Here is a 22,706-nt window from a genome sequence, read left to right on the forward strand (position 1 = left end):
TAAATCATTGTATAAGGTACAGTGAACGTTGGACGTCAGTAAAACGTAGATACGAATTTACTTCAGCTGGTCCACTCATGCACACAAAAGTGCCTATGTGGGTGAAATAGTTACTAGAGTGGACCAGCTGAAGCAAATGCATGTCTAAATTTCACTGACGTTTACTGGTAGCAGTTTTGCGATGAAAGCAAAGTGTGTTTGTGAGCAATAGACTTCGGTAACTGGAGAATTGTAGAGAGCGAGATATTCAATTACACTTTGGAAAGCAAGTTGCTCAAAAACACATGAATGAGTCTACGAGTATCGCAACTAATTTCGGAATTAATGATTAACGTATTGTCTGCCCAAACATCAGCAAGGAATTCTCGTAAAAATGACCCGAAAATATTTTTCATTAATTTTTCATTTTCGCAGTGGCCAAACTGCCATGTAATGGTCAATTTTCGCTTGGGGCAGGTCATAAAAAAAAAGTTTTATCTGACACACTTTGTGATATGTTAAACACAAACAGCTAAGTGCACTGTTTTCATATTTACACGAGTTATGAAGTTTGATTTTATCGTCGTCATTATTTTATTTTGAATGGTTGAGGCCCGATGGAATTGCAATGTACGAGTGTTTGACTCAAATATCGAGTCGATGTGTCTCAAAAGGTCTCCAACTTTTGTTGTAGGTTCATCAGATTTACGAAAATCATTGTCCAAATCAAAAATAAATGCTAATTCTATTCGATGCATAAATTTATCTGTTACATTTTATTACGAACGACACTTGGCGACACTTTTCCTTTTGATTTGCATACCATCGGGCCCCTTGTGTATTAAATAGACAATCTAAACATCGCTGTGAATTATGCATCTTTTGGCTGAACATTTATTTCATACTTAAGATTATAACGAAATTGATCGATTTATATAGAATGCCGTAGAATAACTTGAAAATTGCATACCACTAGAGAGTATAATTGAAGAAAGTGGGGAGGTTTCAAGTTTTATGAATCGGAAAGGTGTTTTCAATGGGTGTCTGACAACCAAGTGGCTCTAAAGCTAGTTATCTTAAATGACTATCGCTTACTAATAATATTTTAGATCAAAACATTGGGGAGAGCGGTGTGACAGTGTGTTTTATATTAACCGAAAGATGAAGCATAAATGGGAGGGTAAGGGACCTAATGATAAGAGGGATACCGCGAAATGATATCGTTCTAGATGTGTTTAATGTTTATTGGTGGACTTAACCTGGCATAATGATGACTTGATCATCTGTTGCATATCTTGCAATGACATAATAGTGGGCCTTTCTATTTCCCACTATTATGTCATTGATATCTTGTATCTATAGAAGAATCGTCATGTGTGACTTTAGAAGGTTAGTGCAAAGCGTAACTTCTTTTCGGTTTTTTGGTGGCTCATTACAAACTGCCACGAGTTAGCAAGTAAATTGAACTTTCATTTTCATTTAAGATTCGCTAGTGGTTTCCATGCTAAATGATAAAGTGTTATAAGAGCATTATGTCAGTACTAAGGCGTAGAACAGATCCATTTCAGGTAGCGTTTAATTGAGTCAAATGATTCGTTGAAAAAAAAAACAATTGTGACTATTTCCCATGACCTGTAATAGACCTGTTTCAAGCCTTAACTGTCGCCATCGCCTGATCCAAAAACAAATGGATATGCAAGTTAGACTGGACGCTGTGATATTTTTTAATGTTTCGATTACTTGTCTATGGACTGGTATAACTCAAACACCCGCATGGTCTGAGCCATTTCATTCAGGCAACCTTAGTTAATCATCAAAATTGAAAATCGAATATCTCAAAATCGATCGAAGAGAAAAACAATTCTTAGTCCGCTTTCCATATATTGCAAATTAATAAATTTTGAAATAAACTTTCCTCTAAAATCCAAGGTAAAATCACATTTTCATGCCTGGTGAAAGTTCAAGATCTACTGGATCTTAAAAGACAAAGAAAGAAGAGAACAAGTCGGAATAATTCATTAAAAACAGCTGCGAGAATCAATATTCGGAAGGAAATATGTTAAACGACGCGTCGGTAATATATATCTGCAGTGGCGAGACATGTAATGGGATACTTCAAAATTAATAATCGAAGAAAGCAACCTCATAGAACTCATTGTATTTTAGTCCCTGATGAAGGAAACCAATACTCTCTCTAGCAAGGAAACTTCGGTTTGGTGCCGTCAAAATATCACCTGTTGACTAATTTCTGAGGCGTTGCATTTTTACCACCTAAACCAAAGTATAGGTTGCTAGTAGGCATGTTATTCGTTCGATTGATAAAATATCGATTATTTCCTTAGAATCGATTGTCGGTATTTTCAAAAAGTCAGTATCAATCGAATGTTTTATCGATAATCGAAAAATATCTACTGATAATCGATAAATATTGACAGATAATCGGTAAATATCGTCTGATAGTCAGTAAATATCGACTGATAATCAGTAAATATCGTCTGACAATTAGATTATCCCTAGTTGCTAGAGAGTGTATTGAGGAAACGATTTGTTCCATCGGAAAAATAAAATAATTTTCAAAACAAAACCACGTCATTCAATTATTACTAGGCCCCACCTCTTGGGTGGGTCAGGTCCCTTGACTGTTTTTTTTCTTCTACAATTCCAGTCTTAGTTTTCTAACCATTTTAAAATGAGGTGGTGTTTTTGAGATCACAAAATTAAAGTCACACGAAAAGGTGATGTCTCTTTTATTAAGAAAACATCAGTCATCACATGCTTCATTTTACTTATATTTATTTAATTTCCTGAAGAAACAAAAAGAGCTGAGTTGAAGGTCCAGCGAGCGATGTCTTACTCATAATATGAGTCTCCTATATAGTCTACTAAAAGCGCTGAACAGGTGGCGCATTTCTTGCCTACCTCTTGAAAAAAAATAACTCATGTGAATTACGGCCCTCGCTTCGCTCTGGCAAAATTCACACTAGTGCAAACACTTTAGGAACGAAAAAATTTCTTTTAAGAACACGATTTCACGCAAAAATTGTCGTATATCGCAGATTCCCAATCCAATAAAGTCCAATGTTCGAATTTAACCACATGAATTACGATACTGGTCGAAAACACTTAATATTTTCAGATCTGCGATTTTTGAAGCCTCTGAGAATTACTCGAGTTATCGTGTTATCAAGCAAGCAAGATTGTTCTAGACTTCTAGATTGTTCAACCAGACATCCAGATTCACTTACTCGTCGAATATTTATTTTTTTACAATTATAATCCAACCTTACTACTCCAATATTATCCATCTACAAACTTAAAATCGGGTAGAAATTACTGAAGTTATCACGATAACAAGGAAACGCGTCTGAGTATAATTTCTCCCATATCTTGTAACAACGATCACAAAATTATATTCACATGAAAAATCAATGTCTCTTTTATTTAGAAAACAGCAGCCATCACATGCTTCATTTTACTCAAATTTAATTTAATTTTCTGCAGAAAAAAAAGAGCCTACCTCTTGAAAAAATATAACTCGTTCAAACATTTTAGGAACGAAAAAAATTCTTTTAAGGCCCGTCATTGGGAAATGACAGGACAGTTTCCCGAAAATGTATGGAAAATTTTATCACAAAAATTCACCGAAAAAATTCAAAGAAACTCACCTCTTATGCTTTCCATTGTATTGGGGCATAGTCTCTTTAGGTCGCCAAGGCATATTTGAACACTAAAACACTTTTTACTCGATGAAAAAACAAAATTTTTTTTTTTCTTTTCTCGCGACAAAAACACATAAAATATTTCGACACAATTGTGACACTCCGCTAAGTACTATAAGTACTAAGTACTAAGTACTAAGTAATTATAAGTACTAGAATGAATGTTTGCTGTGTTCACTTCGGCGGTAAAATATTTTCATTCAAAAAAGTGTCCGATATTTTAATTGAAAGAGGTGGCATAATTAGACTTCGCGAAGTCTTCTTAGCTTACTAAAGAGAAACGAACATTTATTTACGCTCAGTTCAGTCTTACGAGAGGCTAAATTTTTAATAAATGCTCCCACTCGTTGAAATAATGTCCGCTGAGCTCTCGTAAAGCTTTAAAAAATGGTCGATGAGCATTATTAAATGTATACGCTACCCTTTGTCAATTGTTTCATGATTTTTATAATATGTCCGACACTTTTTTGAATGAAGATATTTTACCGCCGAAGTGAACACATCAAACATTCATTGCAGTACTTAGCGGAGTGTCACAGTTGTGTCGAAATATTTTCTGTGCTTTTGTTGCGACAAAACAAAAAAAAACTTTTTGTTTTTGCATCGAGTAAAAAGTGTTTAGTGTTCAAATTGGCCTTGGCGACCTAAAGAAACTATGCCCGAATACAATGGAAAGTATCAGAGGTGAGCTTCTTTGAATTTTTTCGGTGAATTTTTGTGATAAATTTTTGCATACATTTTCGGGAAACTGTCCTGTCATTTCCCAATGACGGGCCTTTTAAGAATACGGATTTCACGCACAAATTGTCGTATATCCCAGATTACTAGTCCAATTAAATTCCAATGTTCGAGTTTAACCACATGAATTATGCTACTGGTCGAAATTGATTTTTGAAGCCTCTGAGAATTACTCGAACTATCGTTTTCTCAAGCAAGCAAGCAAAAACTCTTTTGGGAAGTACTTCTTAATAGTTAGACCAGAAATCCAGAATTTCACAACTAGTCAGATAAGAAATTTTTCTGGAAATCCGTTGCAAAAATGTCGTGGTATAACAAGTTATGTTTACAATTACTCCAAACTCACTACTTCAATATCATTCTCTGTCAATTAAAACAAAAAAATTGAAAATCGGGTAAAAATTACTCAAGTTATCGCGTGGTAACAAGAGAAAGCGTCTGTGTAGAATTTCTCCCATCTCGTTGTTCGAACATTATCCATCTGCAAACTCAGCCTCAAGAGTTTCAATCTTCGTCGATTTAGACAAAATCTTTGAAAATCGGATAAGAATTATGGAAGCTATCGCGGTAACAAGTAAAAAATTCTCTTAAGAATTACTCCCATCTCATTACCCCAATATTGCCCATCTACGAACTTAACCTCATGATTTTCATTCTCCGTCGATTAAAACCAAAATTTTGAAAATCGGTAAAGAATTACTCGAGTTATCGAGTCCACAAAGAAAAGCGTCTGTGTAGAATTTCTCCCATCTCGTTGTTCTAACATTATCCATCTGCAAACTCAACCTCAAGAATTTCAATCTTCGTCGAATAATACAAAAAATTTGAAAATCTGATAGGAATTAGGGAAGTTATCGCGGTAACAAGGAATAAAATTCTCTTAAGAATTACTCCCATCTCATTACCCCAATATTGCCCATCTACGAACTTAGCCTCATGATTTTCATTCTCCGTCGATTAAAACCAAAATTTTGCAAATCGGTAAAGAGTTACTTGAGTTATCGAGTCCACAAGTGTACGGACGTTTTCTGTATTTAACGTTTTTTGCCAATGTAGAATATTTTCAAAATATCAAAGTGAACTTAGCGTTACGGACATTTAAGGGTATTTTCTTTCATAAGACCCTGACTTTCAGTCAAGGGAATAATGAATAAAGGATTTGTGTTTTATAAATGGGAACCTAATTGTATGCTCATAATGAAGGAAAACGAAAAAAAAAATCGAAAAACTTTTTTGGTGATTTGCCATATAATAGTTCTCAGTCATACAGTAAAGTGCTCGGTGAAATCATACAAATACCACAGCAGAAAAAAGACAAAAAAATATATTTTTTTAAATGTGTTTTGTTGATCATGTCTATACTTGCCGAGTGGCAAGACACCATTCATCAAGTATGTTCTGATTTATCAAAGTGATAATGAATAAGATGAAAATATTTAGTCAAGATTATAATCAATCTTATGTAAATATATGTACAGCGACTGCTACATCTCGACAATATAAATTATTGTTTAAACTTCAGCAGCCCACCAAAGAAAAAATGGCATAATGTTTCTTCATAAAAGCAAAGATTATTCGCCAAATTTTAACCAAATGCTAAAGTTAATCAAAATATTCTCTTTTACAAAAAGCCGTTCTTACCACCATGCAAAACAAACAACAAAAGAAAACAAATCCAAAAGTTCAATGTTCCACGTCAATTTAATGGAGAGCTCACTGCCTAAGGCTGAGACTCTATGTAAGCTAGAACCTCAGGAAGAAAATGAAAATAGTGTTATGTAAAGTAAGTGAGTGTTCAAAACTCAACCCGCAGATAGATTTGAGTCAATTGACTCCGACTGGATTAAATCGGTTCAAGCACGGCAGAGTAAAGCCAGACGTGAGGGCTTGATTTGACTAAGGACCTGAATTATCCAATATCCTTGCATCTATCTGTATCATTCTCATACAATGTATTAGGTCCCTCATTTGACATTTCAAAAGTGAACCGCTCGTGTCGTGGTTCAAGTCAAGCGAAGTTGAGTGAACCCCATTCGCACGGCTTAACAGTAAAAGTTGAGAGAGGCAGCTCCTTATACATCAAAGATGGCATAGCTCGCTCAGCTTACCACTGGCACAGTAACATATTTACGTAATGAAACAACACACCTCAAGTCAATAGTTGTACTCTTAATAATATGGTACATTGACAGTTTGTCACAACTGTCAAACACTGTAAAAACCATTCCATCAACGCACTTCAAGCATGATTGGTACTCTAAATAGAGTAGTGAAACTGGACAGTGTATTATACAAACGTAAAACACTGTAAAAACATTTTCAAGTAAAACAGAATACTTTCTGCAACTGACCACCATGCTTGATGTGCGTTGATTTCATACAAAAAAGTACTCTACTTGGCAGCTGTCGACTATGATCACTATGGCTTAGAGTGCGTTGAATGAAATGAATAAAACAGAAACATAATCAGTGAAAGTAGTAGTAGTAACCAGAAATTCTTCCGTTGTTGAGCCAGATTTTACAATGACATCAACGAACTTCAAGCGTGAGTGGTTCCCTAAATAGAGTACTGAAACTGAACAGTGTATCATACAAATTTTAACAGTGTTAAAAAATGTGGAAAAACTTTTCATACAAAAGTGTACTTTATTTGACAGATGTCAATCGAATCACTTTTGCTTGAAGTGCGTTGATGACATACAAGCCTTTGCTATGCTGAATAAATATACTTTATTGGTGTTTCCGAAGCAGAAACTTTGCTATAAGCAGGACATATAAGCAATATTGACACGAAAACTCGTTTCCAAAGCTTTCTTTCCATTAGCAAAATACACATCCAAAGTTGCACTACACTGGCGGTACGTACGCGTAAAACGGCGGCCTCTTCCGTTTTTATTTGAATTAGTAATGCCCCATTTCCCTTACTGTTAACGGCAAAAAATATACACTTTTCGCCAAAAAGTTCTCTGAAGTGAAATATCATCATATTCCTTGAGTGGAGAGAAAGGGGTATGATTCCGTTGAATTATCGAGACATGTATAAGGGGTATCAGGCGATGCCATAATATATCTAGTCTCCCTAAAGTTAACAAAACTTAACTGTAAATATGTCGAAAGTAAATTGCTTTTGTCTGTTATGGAGCAATTTTTTGTGTGCCATATCGCTGTCTCTCTCGGTTACCACATAATATTATTAATAACGATACGACTGAGACAGTGAGCCACTTAACTACATAATAAAATTGAGGCTGGGCTGCGATGATAATCAACATTTTAACCGTAATGCCGGCAACACCACAACAAAAAAAAATATAGAAAATAACACCTTTATCATAACTCAACAATTATCTTTTTAGCCCATTTTGTTGTTTTATTTGGAAAAGTATAATATATTTTGGTGTTTTTCTTATTTAACTAGCTTCTTTGTTTTCCTTATGGCATATATATCCGCAAGAATTTTGCTGTCGAAAAAAAGGCGCAATAAGGAAAACAAATGAGTTTCAGGTGAATATAAATTGAAAAACTTTTACCGTTGTTTCACGACGTTTTCTTTTTTGAAATATAAATGACGGTGTATGTGCGAACGTGTGTGTGCTCCAGCGTTTAGATAAGAATATGAAAATCGAAGCAAATATTTTCTTTATTTTTTCCTTGACTGTTGTTGTGTTATACATAAATTAATTGTTCGCAGTGTATGGAAATAATAAATGACTTTATAAAGGGGAGCGATAGGCGAGACAGAAGCCCCGGTTCGGTGATGTTGCTTTGGGTATTACACTGTTGGTATTATACTATACATATACCTGGAATTTAATGTAAAATATACCCTTCGTCTATACGGTTATATCGGTATTGTGGGGTGCGCAATATGTAGACAGTCTAGTGAAAAATGTATTGTTCTCGCTTTAAGGGACTGATATATTGGAGATTTTTCAAGTTTTGATGCTGGTTGTTATTATTTTCAATAATTATAAAAAGGCACAGCTTGAGCTCGTTATTGAAACAAGAAATATTCCCCGTTTTAATTGCATCAACTTTGCTGAATGCTTTTCAGTTCTATTCAAACGAATGGTTGAGGCGGTATTGTATTTGAATTTCGGCGAGCTTGAATTTATCAACAACAATACCTAAAAGTCTATGACGGATTTATCCTATCGTTGATTCTCTTTGAACTAAATTGACTGAATAGGCATATTTTCCACTCGTGCAGCGATTTTATTTTGCTGCTGCACAAATTAAAACGTTCGAATAGATTAGCCGGCTGAAACAGAAAATCAATAAAATGTGTACCGTGGTGGTGTTGCGAGATATTTAGGTTCTGTGAAATACGCATCGAAGAACAACGATGGCTAAACATTGTTCAACTAAATGACGCATGTTCATAATACACAACAATTATTAGATTTAATCAGAATTAGAATCACAGCTTACTACGGGAACAGTGATAACATTCAGCTATAATGAAAAGGTCTCATAAGGACAACAATAATCCACGAGAGTGGTAAAAGATGGACATATAGCTCCTAATCGTCAATTAGTTGTTAAGGCAGATTATTACTTGAGAGTAAGCCATTCACGCCGTAAGTGTGCCTAAAATTTGAATTTTAAGTGAACGATTCGATGAAAAAGTGAACCGAAAAGTAAATTTCAACACTTCATTGTATGAAAATGATGCTACGTTAAAAAGACCTCCGCACTTTCCATTTTGAATTTCGACCGCACTTACGGCATGAATTCAAATTGCACTGTTTTCCAATAGATTCGAGTTGATGTCACAGGTCACATTTCTCACATTTCCATAAAATCTATAAACCAAAATAAGAAAACATAGCTAACGCCGACCCGTACGAAACACCTATTCGTATCAAAAGCCTTTAATGTGAAACTCTTCATTTCTCTTACTTCATTTTCTTCTCTGCTGAAAAACTATTCTCCCTTTAAAATCACTTACATTATCCACTCTTTGCCTTGTTATCATATACAACTAAATTGCCGGAGGCAATATAGACAGCCCCGTACGAAGACAAATTTCATAAATTCCTATTTAAACAGCTATATACCGCTATATTTAACTATATTTCACTATAAATAAACATTTCACAGATAAATATATGCTATTATATAGCTCTATATGCCTGTATATAGCTCAATATAGCAGTATATATAGGTATATATAGATGTCCGTATATGTAATCCCTGAAACCCCACACACATAACAAATTATTTCCATGTTAACAGAAACTCTCTAAGTATCATTTTTCCCAAGATATTTCTATTTTACTAAAATCCAATATGGCCGCCGGCAGCCATTTTATTAGGAGACCGGAAATAGTACCGACGCTTTACATTCGTTAATACCTTTCAAAAAAAAAAAATTCATGAAATTCGGTCAAAATTTACTCGAGATATTGTCAAAATACACCACGTTCACTGTACTTCCGAGTAGCCAGATAAGAGCTCACTCCAAGAGACCTAGCTCACGCTCCGGAGAACATAATTTCATTAAAAAAAAATCCCTGATTGGTACGGTCAATACCTATCTAATAAAGCTAAAACAGACGAAATATGTTCAAATGTGGCCGACCTACAAGCAAAAACTGCTTGCCGCCCTTGCCTGTTCCACACCAAGGGGTCTAACTCACGAGTCGGTCATCCGATTTCCATAAACTTTTTTTTTTGTCGATCGGTATTGTAAATACCTTTTATTTGACGTATCACTTACAAGTTTAACGTTACAATGTCCGGAGATATCTTCGAAAAACCGTAAAGCACTTATTGGGCCACACCTCGGGAGGGGTCGATCCACAATCACTCATCTTCGAACTTAGCCTGTCTTTTGACGGACATTTTTTTTTTTTCGCGGATTTGGCATCTCTAGACAACCACAATAGGTTTCCCCTTACTCAGGGAGTCCAATTCGACGTGTTACAAACGTATGCGTAAACCTATAAGACCCCAGTACTTCGTACGGGTCTAAAAAGATTCCCGAAAAATCAGTCATAACTTCATTGGCATGAGCGTTAAAACTTAAAACTCATTTACTACCTACCCTATGTGAAAGTTGACCGTTACATAGCAAATGTAATTTTACTCGTTTGGTTGCTGCCCTTCTTGTCATAGGCTCGGGCTGAACCCACTTGGCATAATGAAAAGTTCCAAACAAGGACGTAATCTACTATTCCATAAGTCCATCAAATTAATATTAATGAAGCTTTCAACATACCTGATTGTTTACCTTTCTTCGGGCGATAATAAAGTTAAATTTTCCAAGTTTGTTAGCACAATGCTGCTCTTTCAAATCCACTTAATTTTTCGATATCTTGCACTTCTCATAAAAGTTTTATAATTAATTATTGAGCTTTGTTTGATACACTGTTTATGTAATACTAGTGGAATATCTCCGGCTTCGCTGGGGATAAATATCACGCATCAATAAGACTTTTACGCGTCAAAAATAAAATTTTACCCAAAATGTAATGTCACGCATCAAAAATTTTCACGCATTACAGTAATTTTTCCCTGTTTAAGGAATTCACGCGTCAAATGACGCATGAAAATGAAACTTTTTTTTCGCAAGTTTTTCGTTTTCTCCGTTTCATCAGTAGTTGGTAGTAGTTTTCCATATGCACTGAGAAAAATGAATACGTCTGACACGTATAAAGTGTGGTAAGGAAATTATACGCCAGATACGTATGCGTGCTAACGTACGACACGTATTGTATAAAATACGAGTGACTATGTATGGAAATACGTGTCGTGTGTAAGTACGCATACGTGACTGGTGTAGAACTTCCATACCATACTTTAGACGTGTCAGACGTAATCTTTTTTCTCAGTGTGAGCTGCTATAGAGAGACAATCAAACATTAAATTTTATATTTGATGATGGTATACACACCCCATCCTCATTCATAGTTGGGTTGGTATTTAACACATTTTCTGGTTTCCAAACGCTATAATGGTGCAATGTGGAGCGTCAAAAACATGTGTCGAAAGACTAAACATTTTAAAATTTCTGACGAGATTTCTTCGGATTTTTTTCCACTTTCATGCCGGATATTGAATTTCTAAAAATTTCAATATTGCTTGTTTTCTGACTCCCTATTACCCACTTCACTCTATCCATTAGCTACCAGATTAAATAAGAAACTTATACATAGTTCAATTTGTACAAACTCTATTTACAATAAACTGAACGGAAAATGCAAAAAGCTTTTTCTTTATATACATACCAACCGCATTTTCGTTGGATTATAAAATGTGCATTTTACGTACAATACGTTATGATGAACATTTCGGAATAATCATTTGAATAGAGCTCCGATTATAATGCAACAAGGAAACGTCTAGTGGTGATGAAACTTTCATAAAGACACCTTTTGTGCATCGTATTTGAGCTTATGTCGGCTTAAAAGGTTACTACATACCCATACCATGATGAATGAAATGATTTCTAGGTATTTTGGGATAATATACGAGAATAAAATCATTACTAACAGTTTAGAGACTAAATGAAATGGCCGTGCATGTAGCGGACAAGCTAGCGGGATATAAAAGTATTCGAAGGCTTCAGCTCATTATTTCACTGATATAGTAAACCATTCACCATTCTTGCACTGAAATGAACCGCACGTTTAATTTTCCTAAATAATAAGCATTATTCACTGCGTACCACTTGTAGCTTTTATTTTATTTTAATTTTAGAATAGTTGCAAAAAGTTGTTATGATCTTTCAGGACTAGTCTTCAAAGTTGGAGACCGAAGTTAAGTTGGAGTTAAACCGAATTGAACAAATTAGGTAATGCTGGTGAATTAACTATGCAACACTGTTACATTATAACCTTTTTTGCAATAAACAAAAATTTGTGGTTTTTATCGAAAAACATGAATTTTTTACCGCACTAAAAATCAGTTATAAAGGTAGCGCTGAGATGAGTTTTTAATTTATTAAAATGAAAGCAAAATAAAATGATCGAGTCTGGTTTTTGACATTTGAATTTTGAATTTCAATTGTCAAAAACCAGACTCGAACATTTTATTTTGCTTTTACCTTATTATAAGTTATTGGTTTGCCATGGGAAAAAATAGGAAATTCGAACATTTTCTCGAGTTGGAATTTCCTATTTCTTCTCGAGGTGAACACAAAATTTTTCATCCATGGGCTCCATGCGTCACATCAGTTTGTTTCACCATTTTCAAAACCAAAACTACGTGACACTTGCAAATAGAAAAAATCAAATTGAATGGTAAGATCAAAATGTCATGACTCACCTCACTTGCAAATGTGCTGGACCAAGACTAAGAATTGTGCTGGACTAAGAGTTGCAAGTAGTCAGGGGGCGGATGCCATTGACGAAATAAATAAATAAATTATAAAGTTCATTATGACTTATTATTTTGCAAACGATCTAGTAAGCTATTCTCAAAATGCAACTAGAAACTGTAAACTGATTGACACGGACAGTGTTACCAATCAGCCCACTCACTTTAAGTCACTCAAAAGAGTAACATATAAAAGAAATTATAAACTGATGTCGTGTCAAGTGTTTCCAATCAATCACACATAATTCATAACACCGTGCATTGCAATGTGAAACTATGTCCAAGGTCTTTAATTTGTGCTAGGTGAAGTCCTTTTTCACCAAGCGATCAGCAGCCTTCCAATTGAAATATCTTGAAATTGTCAATAACGTGCGGCAACGTGTAACAAACAAAAATCAAAACCCACCAGAAACCGGTGGCGATCCACTTGTCAACGGACAATACATAAACAAATTCCTTAATCTATTATAAGTAGCATTCCAGAGCTTCTTATATGGAAGTTTGACTTATAATTTCAAACTTACGTCATTTGCGCAAAGTTTTCTAAACCATTATGTGTTCAGGCATTTAAACGAAAAATGTGAAATTCGACCCATCCTCATACCTAATGGAAAATGAGAGACAATCCTTTTACATTCGAGAAAATCTCATATGTTGATGGTATGAATTAAATCTGAGACCAATCGATATTTCTGTAAATTGAAATTTTGCGTTCTCATTGCTGTATGTAGAATTTGCACATACGATTTTCCTCCTCACCCACCCACTCTTTTTTGAATGGTATGTCACTTTTACCAGACTGTGCAGTTGTGTACCGAGAATCGAATAATTTGTATCATTTATACAAATTCACTTAATAAATTTGATAAAATTTGAATTGAATCCAATCAAATTAGTGCTACAAAAGCAACAGATAGGAAAAACCGAGATATATTTTCCACCTAAAATGACTGAAATCTGCATTGAATCGGAAATCAATCAAACATGAGTTCATATATTTAGTATCCTATTTTTATGTTCTACGTATATATAGACATAGAACAGCTCCCAGCATTGACATTCGTGTGTCGGACGACAAAAAATCGGTGTCTTTGACGGCTTCTAGGAATTTCGCGCCGCGTCATTCACAATAATTAACAAAATGACACATTTTATATAAGGAAAATGTCACTTTGTGGGTTATTGTGAATGACACGGCACGAAATTCCTCAACACCGTCTTTGACTCACACATAGAAAGCATTTGGTCTAAAAAACGCAAAGTCGATTCTGATATCGTCAGCTTAAAAATATATTTTTTGTTGATGCTAGGAGCAATGCCATGATGTAGGATACAGTTTACGATAAAATTGGATGTATCATTATCGATCATTTTTGAGTTTCCGAAGCGAAAATATGATTTTGCTGTAGCGTTTGTGATGCAATCAAACAAGTACAAACTGAATAATATTCCAATTATTCAAATGGAAATTCATTTTGTGTATATATTTCACAGCGAATGGCAATTATGATGTGTATTGGAAACATAATGGAAATAGTAAAGGGCAAACAATCGTATATGTGATGCTTACACAGTCGCTTTGGTCTGATACCAATTAACGAAAATTGTAGCCATGAAATTTAAATCGACGAATAATTTCAAGCCAATCAAATGATTTAATAATGAAAAAATAAATTCAGTTTTTTCCAGAGAATTTGTTTCGGAAAATAAAAATGAAATCGAAAAGTGGAGTTGCAGAAATGGACAACAAAATTGCAGAAAAATATCGTTCCCATAAAGTATAGCCATAAACGTTTGGTATTAATCAAAATACAGAAAAAAAAACTTTTACATTTTTTATGCTTCCATAAGATGTTCAATTTCTGAACCCTTTTTTTTCTGCCATTCCCCATCATAAACAAAATAAACGGACGCACCATTAAATTTATTATTTTAGGTGTTGCAATAAAGAAAAGACACACACAAAAACGAAAACAAACCGAGCATATAGTCTTTAGTTTACAACACCATCATATCCTTTCAAGTTTTCTCCGTTTTTTTTTAAAACATTCATTTCGATAACGCCGTACACACATAAGATGTTCACAATTTTCTTTTAATATACTCGTTCCGTATAATACAAAGTGTGTATAATGTCCTAATGCTGTAACGGATGTACTATTATAGACGAAGACAAGATATTCTTCTATTTTTTTCTTCGTCTTTTTCTTCCTATGTCGCATAAGTTTCATGATAAGTATTTTCGCAACGGAAAAATGGGAAAATTTAAGCACAAAGCGCTTTCATATTACAGTGTGCGATGAAATTTAAGAGCAAATAAACAGGTCCCAAAGGATACGACTTTGGGTATCTTATTTTGGTACTTTTGTCGTCTGCTAGAAGTAATTACATTGCATATCTTCGCCGGCAATTTTTGTTTGTATGTTTGCTAATCATGCAACAGCAATAATTGTAAATTGGTTTGCTAATTGAGACATTTTTTTAATTCACTTTTGATCAGAGACGAAGTATTTGCTTAAATTTTCCAGTATTTTCCTAATTTTCAAAAAGAAAAATTTTTCTGTAAAAGTTCGAAAAATGTAGTAAAATTTGGGAAAATGTGTGAAAATTTAGGAAAATGTGGGAAAATGTTTCATTAAAATTAGTACCTGGAACTTGACCTGTTCCCTTGATCTGAAACTGAAATACGTACCACAATCCCAGATATACCTGAAATTCAGGTGAGGTAAAAATTTTCTATTAAGGTTCAGTCGAGGGTGAAGATCTAATAAGAGTGGAACTATAATCAAATCACTCGGCTGACGAGTTCAACAAATTTATTAGTGCCTAGAATCTACACGAAAAGCAAAATTCAAACGTGAATTTACAGGAGCTATTTTTCGGCTGGTGTTTGTAATCACTCATGTAGGTGGAGCGTTGGACTCACACGCCAAGGGTTACGGGTTCGATCCCCGGGGTATTGGCTGCTTGTAATTCTAATGACATTTCATTACGGTACTCTCGTGATCAATAGCTTCATTTATGATCTAAGAATGGAAGTACACATTTTAAGTCTACACCGACAATACATGTCATTCGTCATAATATGACTACGAGCTCTATCAACGCACTCCAAGCGTGAGTGGTACTTTAAATATAGTACTGAAACGGGACAGTGTATCAAACAAAGTTTGGCATTGTAAAAAAATCTGGAAAATTTCATACAAAACAGATGTCTATTTGACAGCTGTCACTAGAAGCACTTCTGCTTGGCTCTATCTATGATTTTCGGATGGAAGCACCAGATTTTCAATTCAAAATATATTTAACATTTTTGTTAGAATTAAGAACTACCGAGGGAAAAACCACTCTATTTTTTGACTAACATGATTAACATGATTAACATGATTAAACAGTGATTAACCAGAGTGGTTTACCGCTCGGTACGCACAATAGGCCCGTTAGAGACCAATGTGCAGGGTCCGTCCCGCTCATATGATCCTAATCCTACTTGCAACAAAATGTGTAAGTAAAGGGTGACAGTGATGTTTCACTGGAGCTTTGTAAACGACGACGTATTAGATATAAATCTCTCGTAAACCTTTCGTTCTGAATGCACTCCTTTAATTAAATCTTAAGACGAACAAGATTAAAAGACTCTGACCATTAAGCCAAGGATTCATTGAAGGAAAAAAAATGTTTCAGGCTTTTCAGTAAACTCAATTAGGTGTACAGTACAACTGGCGATTTATACCTTTTGTCAAGTCCAATAAATTTTGAGTAAACATACAAATTTATACCTTACGTTCGTTGCATTCCATAAAACTTAATTAAACCAAATAATGGAGTTCTCCTAATATTATACCCATCTAATATACCGAATCCCTTTTTGGAATGTGTGGTCGCATGTACAATACATGTATAGAACATGTGAAGCCCTTAAATGTATCACGTGTGTAATGTATCCTTATAGTAGTCAGATCAATGAAAGCGAAATAATGACATCGTAAAACATCAACGACCAAAATTGTTTCGAAAGCACCCTCTAACTATACATTAAAAGTTCTGAAAATGTTATACCTCTGTTATTCGATGAAGTTGATCTGAGCTACAGGCGAATCGGAACATGGTATAGCAGTTAATCATCGCCACATTGTACTTTTTCCTCATACTATCGATGGTTGTAATAAGCTGCCAGATGAAATATTTCATTAAAAGTTATCCCTTCAGTGGAAAGTAAAAAGCTCCAATAAATTAATTAATGATTTTCAAATATGAGCACATTATCCACATTTTGTAATGCAAATAGCATGGTCTGATGTGTGAGTGATTTTGCGATTCACATCGTCAATTTAAGATAATATTTTCCTTTCCCATTAAACGGATTAGGATCAAACGTATATACATACGTGGAATTAAAGGCTTGAAATTCAACAGTTTGATTGTGCAAATTTCAATGTGCTTTTAGAAGTAAAATATTTGTTTTAACTTTCCGAAAATTTTCTGTATATCTTGTTGGTCTATGCAGTTAGGTTGTGACAGATTTCGTATATAATACACTGAGCGAAATTTCGTACGTGCTATGCGTATATCATTCGTGCCCCCTGTTAAAAATTGTGGTAAGGTAGTTATACAGCGGGCTGGAATATAATACGTGCGAGACGTATTTCGTTTTGACGGAGATTTAAAAATACGAATTTTATTGAATTCACTTACAACATATTAACAGTTGACAGTAGTTATTTGTACATTTTAGAAGTTATTGGTAACAAATATTTGAAATTAAAAATTGACTTCTTCGGGAATTGAATTGGGGACCTCTGGATCATGAAACAACGATCTTTCTAATGTTGCAGTACAGTATTGTTGGTTGACATTTCTTATTGTTGAAGCGTACTTTGAAAGCCATAAACGTGTGTGGTGTATAATAGTTACCCAGAGCACGTTATAACGACTTGATGGTAAGATGATTCTGAGATGATTACGAAATGAAACTAGGTACTTCATAAAAATTGAAAGGATTTTGTCAAGAATTTTTATAATTTATGAAAATAATTTTTATGTCGTTTATCCATCGATATAATATAGGGTAGATTGGTACACATGTAGAACGAAAATTCGGAAATATATCACACACACAACGACACAATTTTTTAATCACAACACAAAACACAACGAAGGGACATTAAAAGAGACATTCAAAAAGGAAGGGGACATTAGGATTTTGAAATATTTGTATGGCTTTCTTCCGCGCGCTTTCTCAGAACGTAAGTTACGTTACACATACATTCTTACTTTCTTTCCGCACAAACGTTCTTCGTGTGTACCAATCTACCCTATATTACATCGATGCGTTTATCTTTCTTCGTGTTACGAAATATCAATATGATGCAAACTCATTGTTTAGACAAACATCCACTGTATACGTTTAACATACGTGATGAGGGTCCCATTCGTAAGTTATTCACATTCCTCGTACATCACCACAATATGTAACACATGAATATTACCGAAATACGTAACTACGTTTTCAATATGTCTCACGTATAGAAAACAGTGTCAATGTAGCATATACGTCAGTGAAGTATATTACACCTCTCCGAGAAATTTTACACATACCCGGAGTTTTGTCTGAATTTTATTTTTCTGGGTGTAGGCAGAATAATTTGAATATATATCACGAAATATTAGAATTTGGTAAAGACACATAATATATACCTGGTATGTCGTTGAAAGTCGTATTTATATTCAGAAAAGAAAAAGCAGAGCAAAGATGTTCTACAAACAGGGCATATTTTAGGAAATTCCATAAAATTCACGAAAATTCACAAATTTTATTTGTTCGTGAATCAAAAGAATGATCATTCAAAATTGTTTGACTGGCTTACATATGGTCGAAAACAGCTAAAAATCCAGAAGTTGTTTTATATGTGGCCTTTTAAGTAAATAATTCAAAAAAATGACCAAAAAATTGAGGAATTTTAGAGAATTAATTCCCTTAAAATAGGCCCTGTCTGGAGATGATACAAATAAAAACCGACGCCTAACACAATCAGCACAAGAAATATTAATATCTGTCCAAAACCTGCAACTATCTAATATGGTCGTAGGCGATATAAAAATGGAATGAACGTGAAAATTTTTAATCGATTTTTTTCTTCAATTTGCAATCTTTTTTTACGTAATCTCTCGGTTTTTTTGTGGTTCGTTTGTTTTGAAAGTGTGTTTGCAGTTATTCCAATAATGTCTCTAGCAAACAAACTTCGTTTTAAAGCTGTCAAAATACCACATTATTTCTTTTGATTGTAGAATCATGCATTGTTGACTAATTTCTAATTTTACATGTAAAATGCAAAGGATGTGTGTTGCATTTTTACCACCTGAATCAAAGTAGTTAGGTTGATGAAGGGTGTAATGGTTTATGGTTATACACATCTGTTGTTCATGCTATGTACAGTGTGTCAGTACAGTATTATCATTTATTCACCTACACATAAGTGTGTGTTATTTCACAATAACCCGCAGAATGACATTTTCCTTATACAAAATGTGTCATTTTGTCGATTATATTGTGAATGACGCGAAATTCCTAGCAGCCGTTTCGATCAAATTTTTCATTGCTCAAATGTCACATTTACCGCTCAACAGATTCTCAATAGATCTCTTCCAAGTGCAGGTGCAATGTGCAGTTTACTGTCAAACGTCATCCACAAAGCCATAAACCTCAGCGCTTTTGCATTCAGTTTGTCAACAACATTGTTTAGTTATGTTGTCTGTCGATGACGATTGACATTTCGATGATGCACTTGGAAGAGACCTATGCTTCTGTTTTCAGCATTAAAGGCTTGTTGTCATCTTATCTGATTACATATCGAACAGCTGACCACTTACAACGTTGTCTATGATTGAGGTTAAACTCTCAGTTTGCTTTCTCGGTGACAATTTAACCAATAAAAGTCGCTTATCCATCCGATGGATTTTATCAATGAAAGTAAATTGATAGGTATGGCCAAACGTTCAAATTTGTTCTAGCCGGAGCACATACGGATTTGCATGGCGCCACCTCAAACGAACTCATTTCTAGTGCAAATTTCCACTAGAAATGAGTTCGTTTGAGGTGGCGCCATGCAAATCCGTATGTGCTCCGACTTGTATGGACTGGCCATACCTACTTATCTAATTTCATTGGATTTTATAAGATTGGCGTCGTCAGCGTTTTTTACCCTATAGTCAGGCCGAAACCTATGCTGTAAACTGACAGCTTGTGGGTGAGTAAACCGATAGATACACTAGATACTATTGTGAACAATACCATGAATTACCAGCTGATAGAAGACCAGCTGTTGCGAATTCTTCCCTCCAGTAAAATTTACAGAATGTAAGAGTTTCTCATTCGAAAAACCAACTTTACAAGTTCAAACGATTACCAAACATTCAACAATAATGATTAAAATCAGAGACGGTTCATCTCACCATCTTGTTACTGTACTGTTACCATTTTTCCTGGTCTACTAGCTCTTTGATGTGCAGCTGGTTTACCGTTGCTGCGAATTATAGTGATGGACAGAAGCATGTTGACTTAGTCGCCCGACAACAGGAATGTACTAGAAATATTGGCGTTATAGAAATGCAGACTTGATTGAATTCTAAGCAAATGATATTGAGACATTAATAACGGGCGATCCCAAACGAACGAAGTAATTGGATGCTAAAAATATTATACCAGTCTCTGGATATGTAGCAGTAGTTGGACATGGACACTTATTGTTCTTTCATCGAAAAACTTTTTTATGAGTGGAAGAGCCATAGGTGTCCGACTACTGGTAAATGACCGGAAACTGGTGCCACCAATAGTTGGTTTATTTGTTTTTGTTGTGATTGTCTAATTTTATTTAATTAGGCTAGACCAGACCATACAGTTACACTCGAGCGATGGCATGGTGGTGCTGCTACTTTTAAACATGCCTGGATACCGATTAGTATCAGCGCCACCATGCCCCTTCTAGAGTATAACTCTGTGGGCTAGACGTATGAACGTCGAAATACGAATCCTTGAGAGAGAAATAGATAAAAATGACTGAAGTTTTACTTTCTACACCCAGACCATGTTTTGCAGAAGATTGATACCCGAAAGCATATAAATAAAATAAAAGAATTCGCTCCAACATCCACACCGCCGAACAGAACAGCAAATATGATAGGGCCCATGACTTCATGTACTTCATACGGAACTAAAAACGATACTTTTAACAATGTAATGTTATATATCCGCAAATAAATACATCGCCTGACTGTTGTTGAACATTCAATTTTATAAAATTTACAATTCTAGCAGTCTAGACTAAACAATCGATTATGTTCCGATAAATTATTCTACTCGCTAAAACCAATATATGCGGAAAAAATCATTTCCATATTCAGATGTTATCGTGAACTTATCGCAAATAACAACTAGAACTGGGTATGCATTTTGACAAAAAATATATTTTTAATTGAAGATGTTGAGTTCATTCAATTATTATCCAATTTAAATAAACAAATTTATACAAAATACATTAGCACCAGGTACGTGCATGGCTTTGCACCAAAAAAATCGGCCAGTGTCAATCAACGACCATGCTAACCAGCTACATTGTTCGCATAACAATTGATTGGAACGCGTACTCATCGCGCATTATATAAAAGCTGCTGTTGATTCGATCAACACTATCAGTTCCAATTTGTTGAGCAAACAATTCAATTTGTCAAAATGAATAAATTTACGATTTTACTATTAACAATAACAATTTACGCTGTGACCGCTGAGCCGCTACGAAACGGACAACAACAATCGCAACGACAATTTGCCCGTCAAGAAGTCACTACTGAACAAGATGAAACTACCACTACAGATGATGTTCAATCAACGTCGATCCCATCAAATAATGGACCCTACACACCATCCGGTTGGAGGCCATCGGGACAGTTGTTAGTTCTACCAGCGAGACAACAACAGCCGCAACAGCAATATGGACCACCTCAACAATACGGACCTCCAACAACGGAATACGGTGCACCCGATGAAGATAATGTTTCGTCAACAGCTGAAGCAAGTGATTCCACCGACAGCAATGAAACAACCGATGAACCAGATTCGGAAAGTGTTGATGTCGAAGATGGACCATCTCAAGCGAATATCAATCAACAATCTCAACAGCAGCCAGGATATTTCGTTCGACTAGCCGACGGATCTCTGCAACAGGTTCTGTACGTTGCTCCTGCTGCTATCGGTGCCAAACTACAAGTCCAACCAGCACTTCAAGCTCAACCCGCTCAACCACTATTCATTCAACCATATTATGTTCCGCAAGCTGTGTCTTACACCTCTCACTATCAGAGCTGGTAAAGATCACGCAACGAAACGCCGAAAACGGAAACATTTTTATTTATTTATTTTACGATAATTTATTTTGCATTGGAAATAAAACCATCAGACTCACGACATTTGGTTTTTTCTAGCGGAGGTACTCAAGCTATTAACAAAGAACAACAACCTCACTTACAGTGATTCCTAGATCGGTATTCGATATTTAAAACTCTTCTCTTTTTCCATTCTATTGCCTCGTTTCGCTATTTCAAGCAAGATATCGTTGCCTGGTGTGGATATATAATGTCAACAGAGAAATAATCGAATTTTCAGTCGACGGATTTTAGTAAATTATTATGTTGCGTAGCAAATATTGGCCCGATAGAGAAGAGTTTAGAATATAGAAAACTCATGCCGTAATACCCCTTCTGTTTAGTGAAAATACCCAAAGACGGAGTTTTCTTCCACAAATAAAAAAAAAAGTTAAATTTAAAAACATAAGCTAACGCCGACCCGTACAAAACACCTATTCGATGCGGTACTTTCTGTTCCGATTCCTCTTAAGTTTCTTCTTAGTGTCGAAGCCCTGAAACAATAAAAAAATTTCTACGTACGACCGCAGT

General features: G+C 35.0%; 1 protein-coding gene across 1 annotated transcript; it reads left to right on the top strand.

Annotated features, from left to right (window-relative positions):
* The first annotated feature begins 21,430 nt into the window (after positions 1 to 21,430).
* LOC119070815 lies at positions 21,431 to 22,220 on the top strand. The gene has a single exon (XM_037175300.1). It carries the CDS (start codon positions 21,487 to 21,489, stop codon positions 22,120 to 22,122), a length of 636 nt encoding a protein of 211 aa, XP_037031195.1. The 5' UTR covers positions 21,431 to 21,486; the 3' UTR covers positions 22,123 to 22,220.
* Positions 22,221 to 22,706: the final 486 nt, after the last annotated feature.

This window comes from Bradysia coprophila, chromosome II (genome assembly GCF_014529535.1).
Source record: "Bradysia coprophila strain Holo2 chromosome II, BU_Bcop_v1, whole genome shotgun sequence".
Classification (NCBI taxonomy): domain Eukaryota; kingdom Metazoa; phylum Arthropoda; class Insecta; order Diptera; family Sciaridae; genus Bradysia; species Bradysia coprophila.

Excerpts from the sequence above, each read along its gene's own strand:
- LOC119070815 (XM_037175300.1), top strand. The coding sequence starts at position 21,487 with ATGAATAAATTTACGATTTTACTATTAACAATAACAATTTACGCTGTG.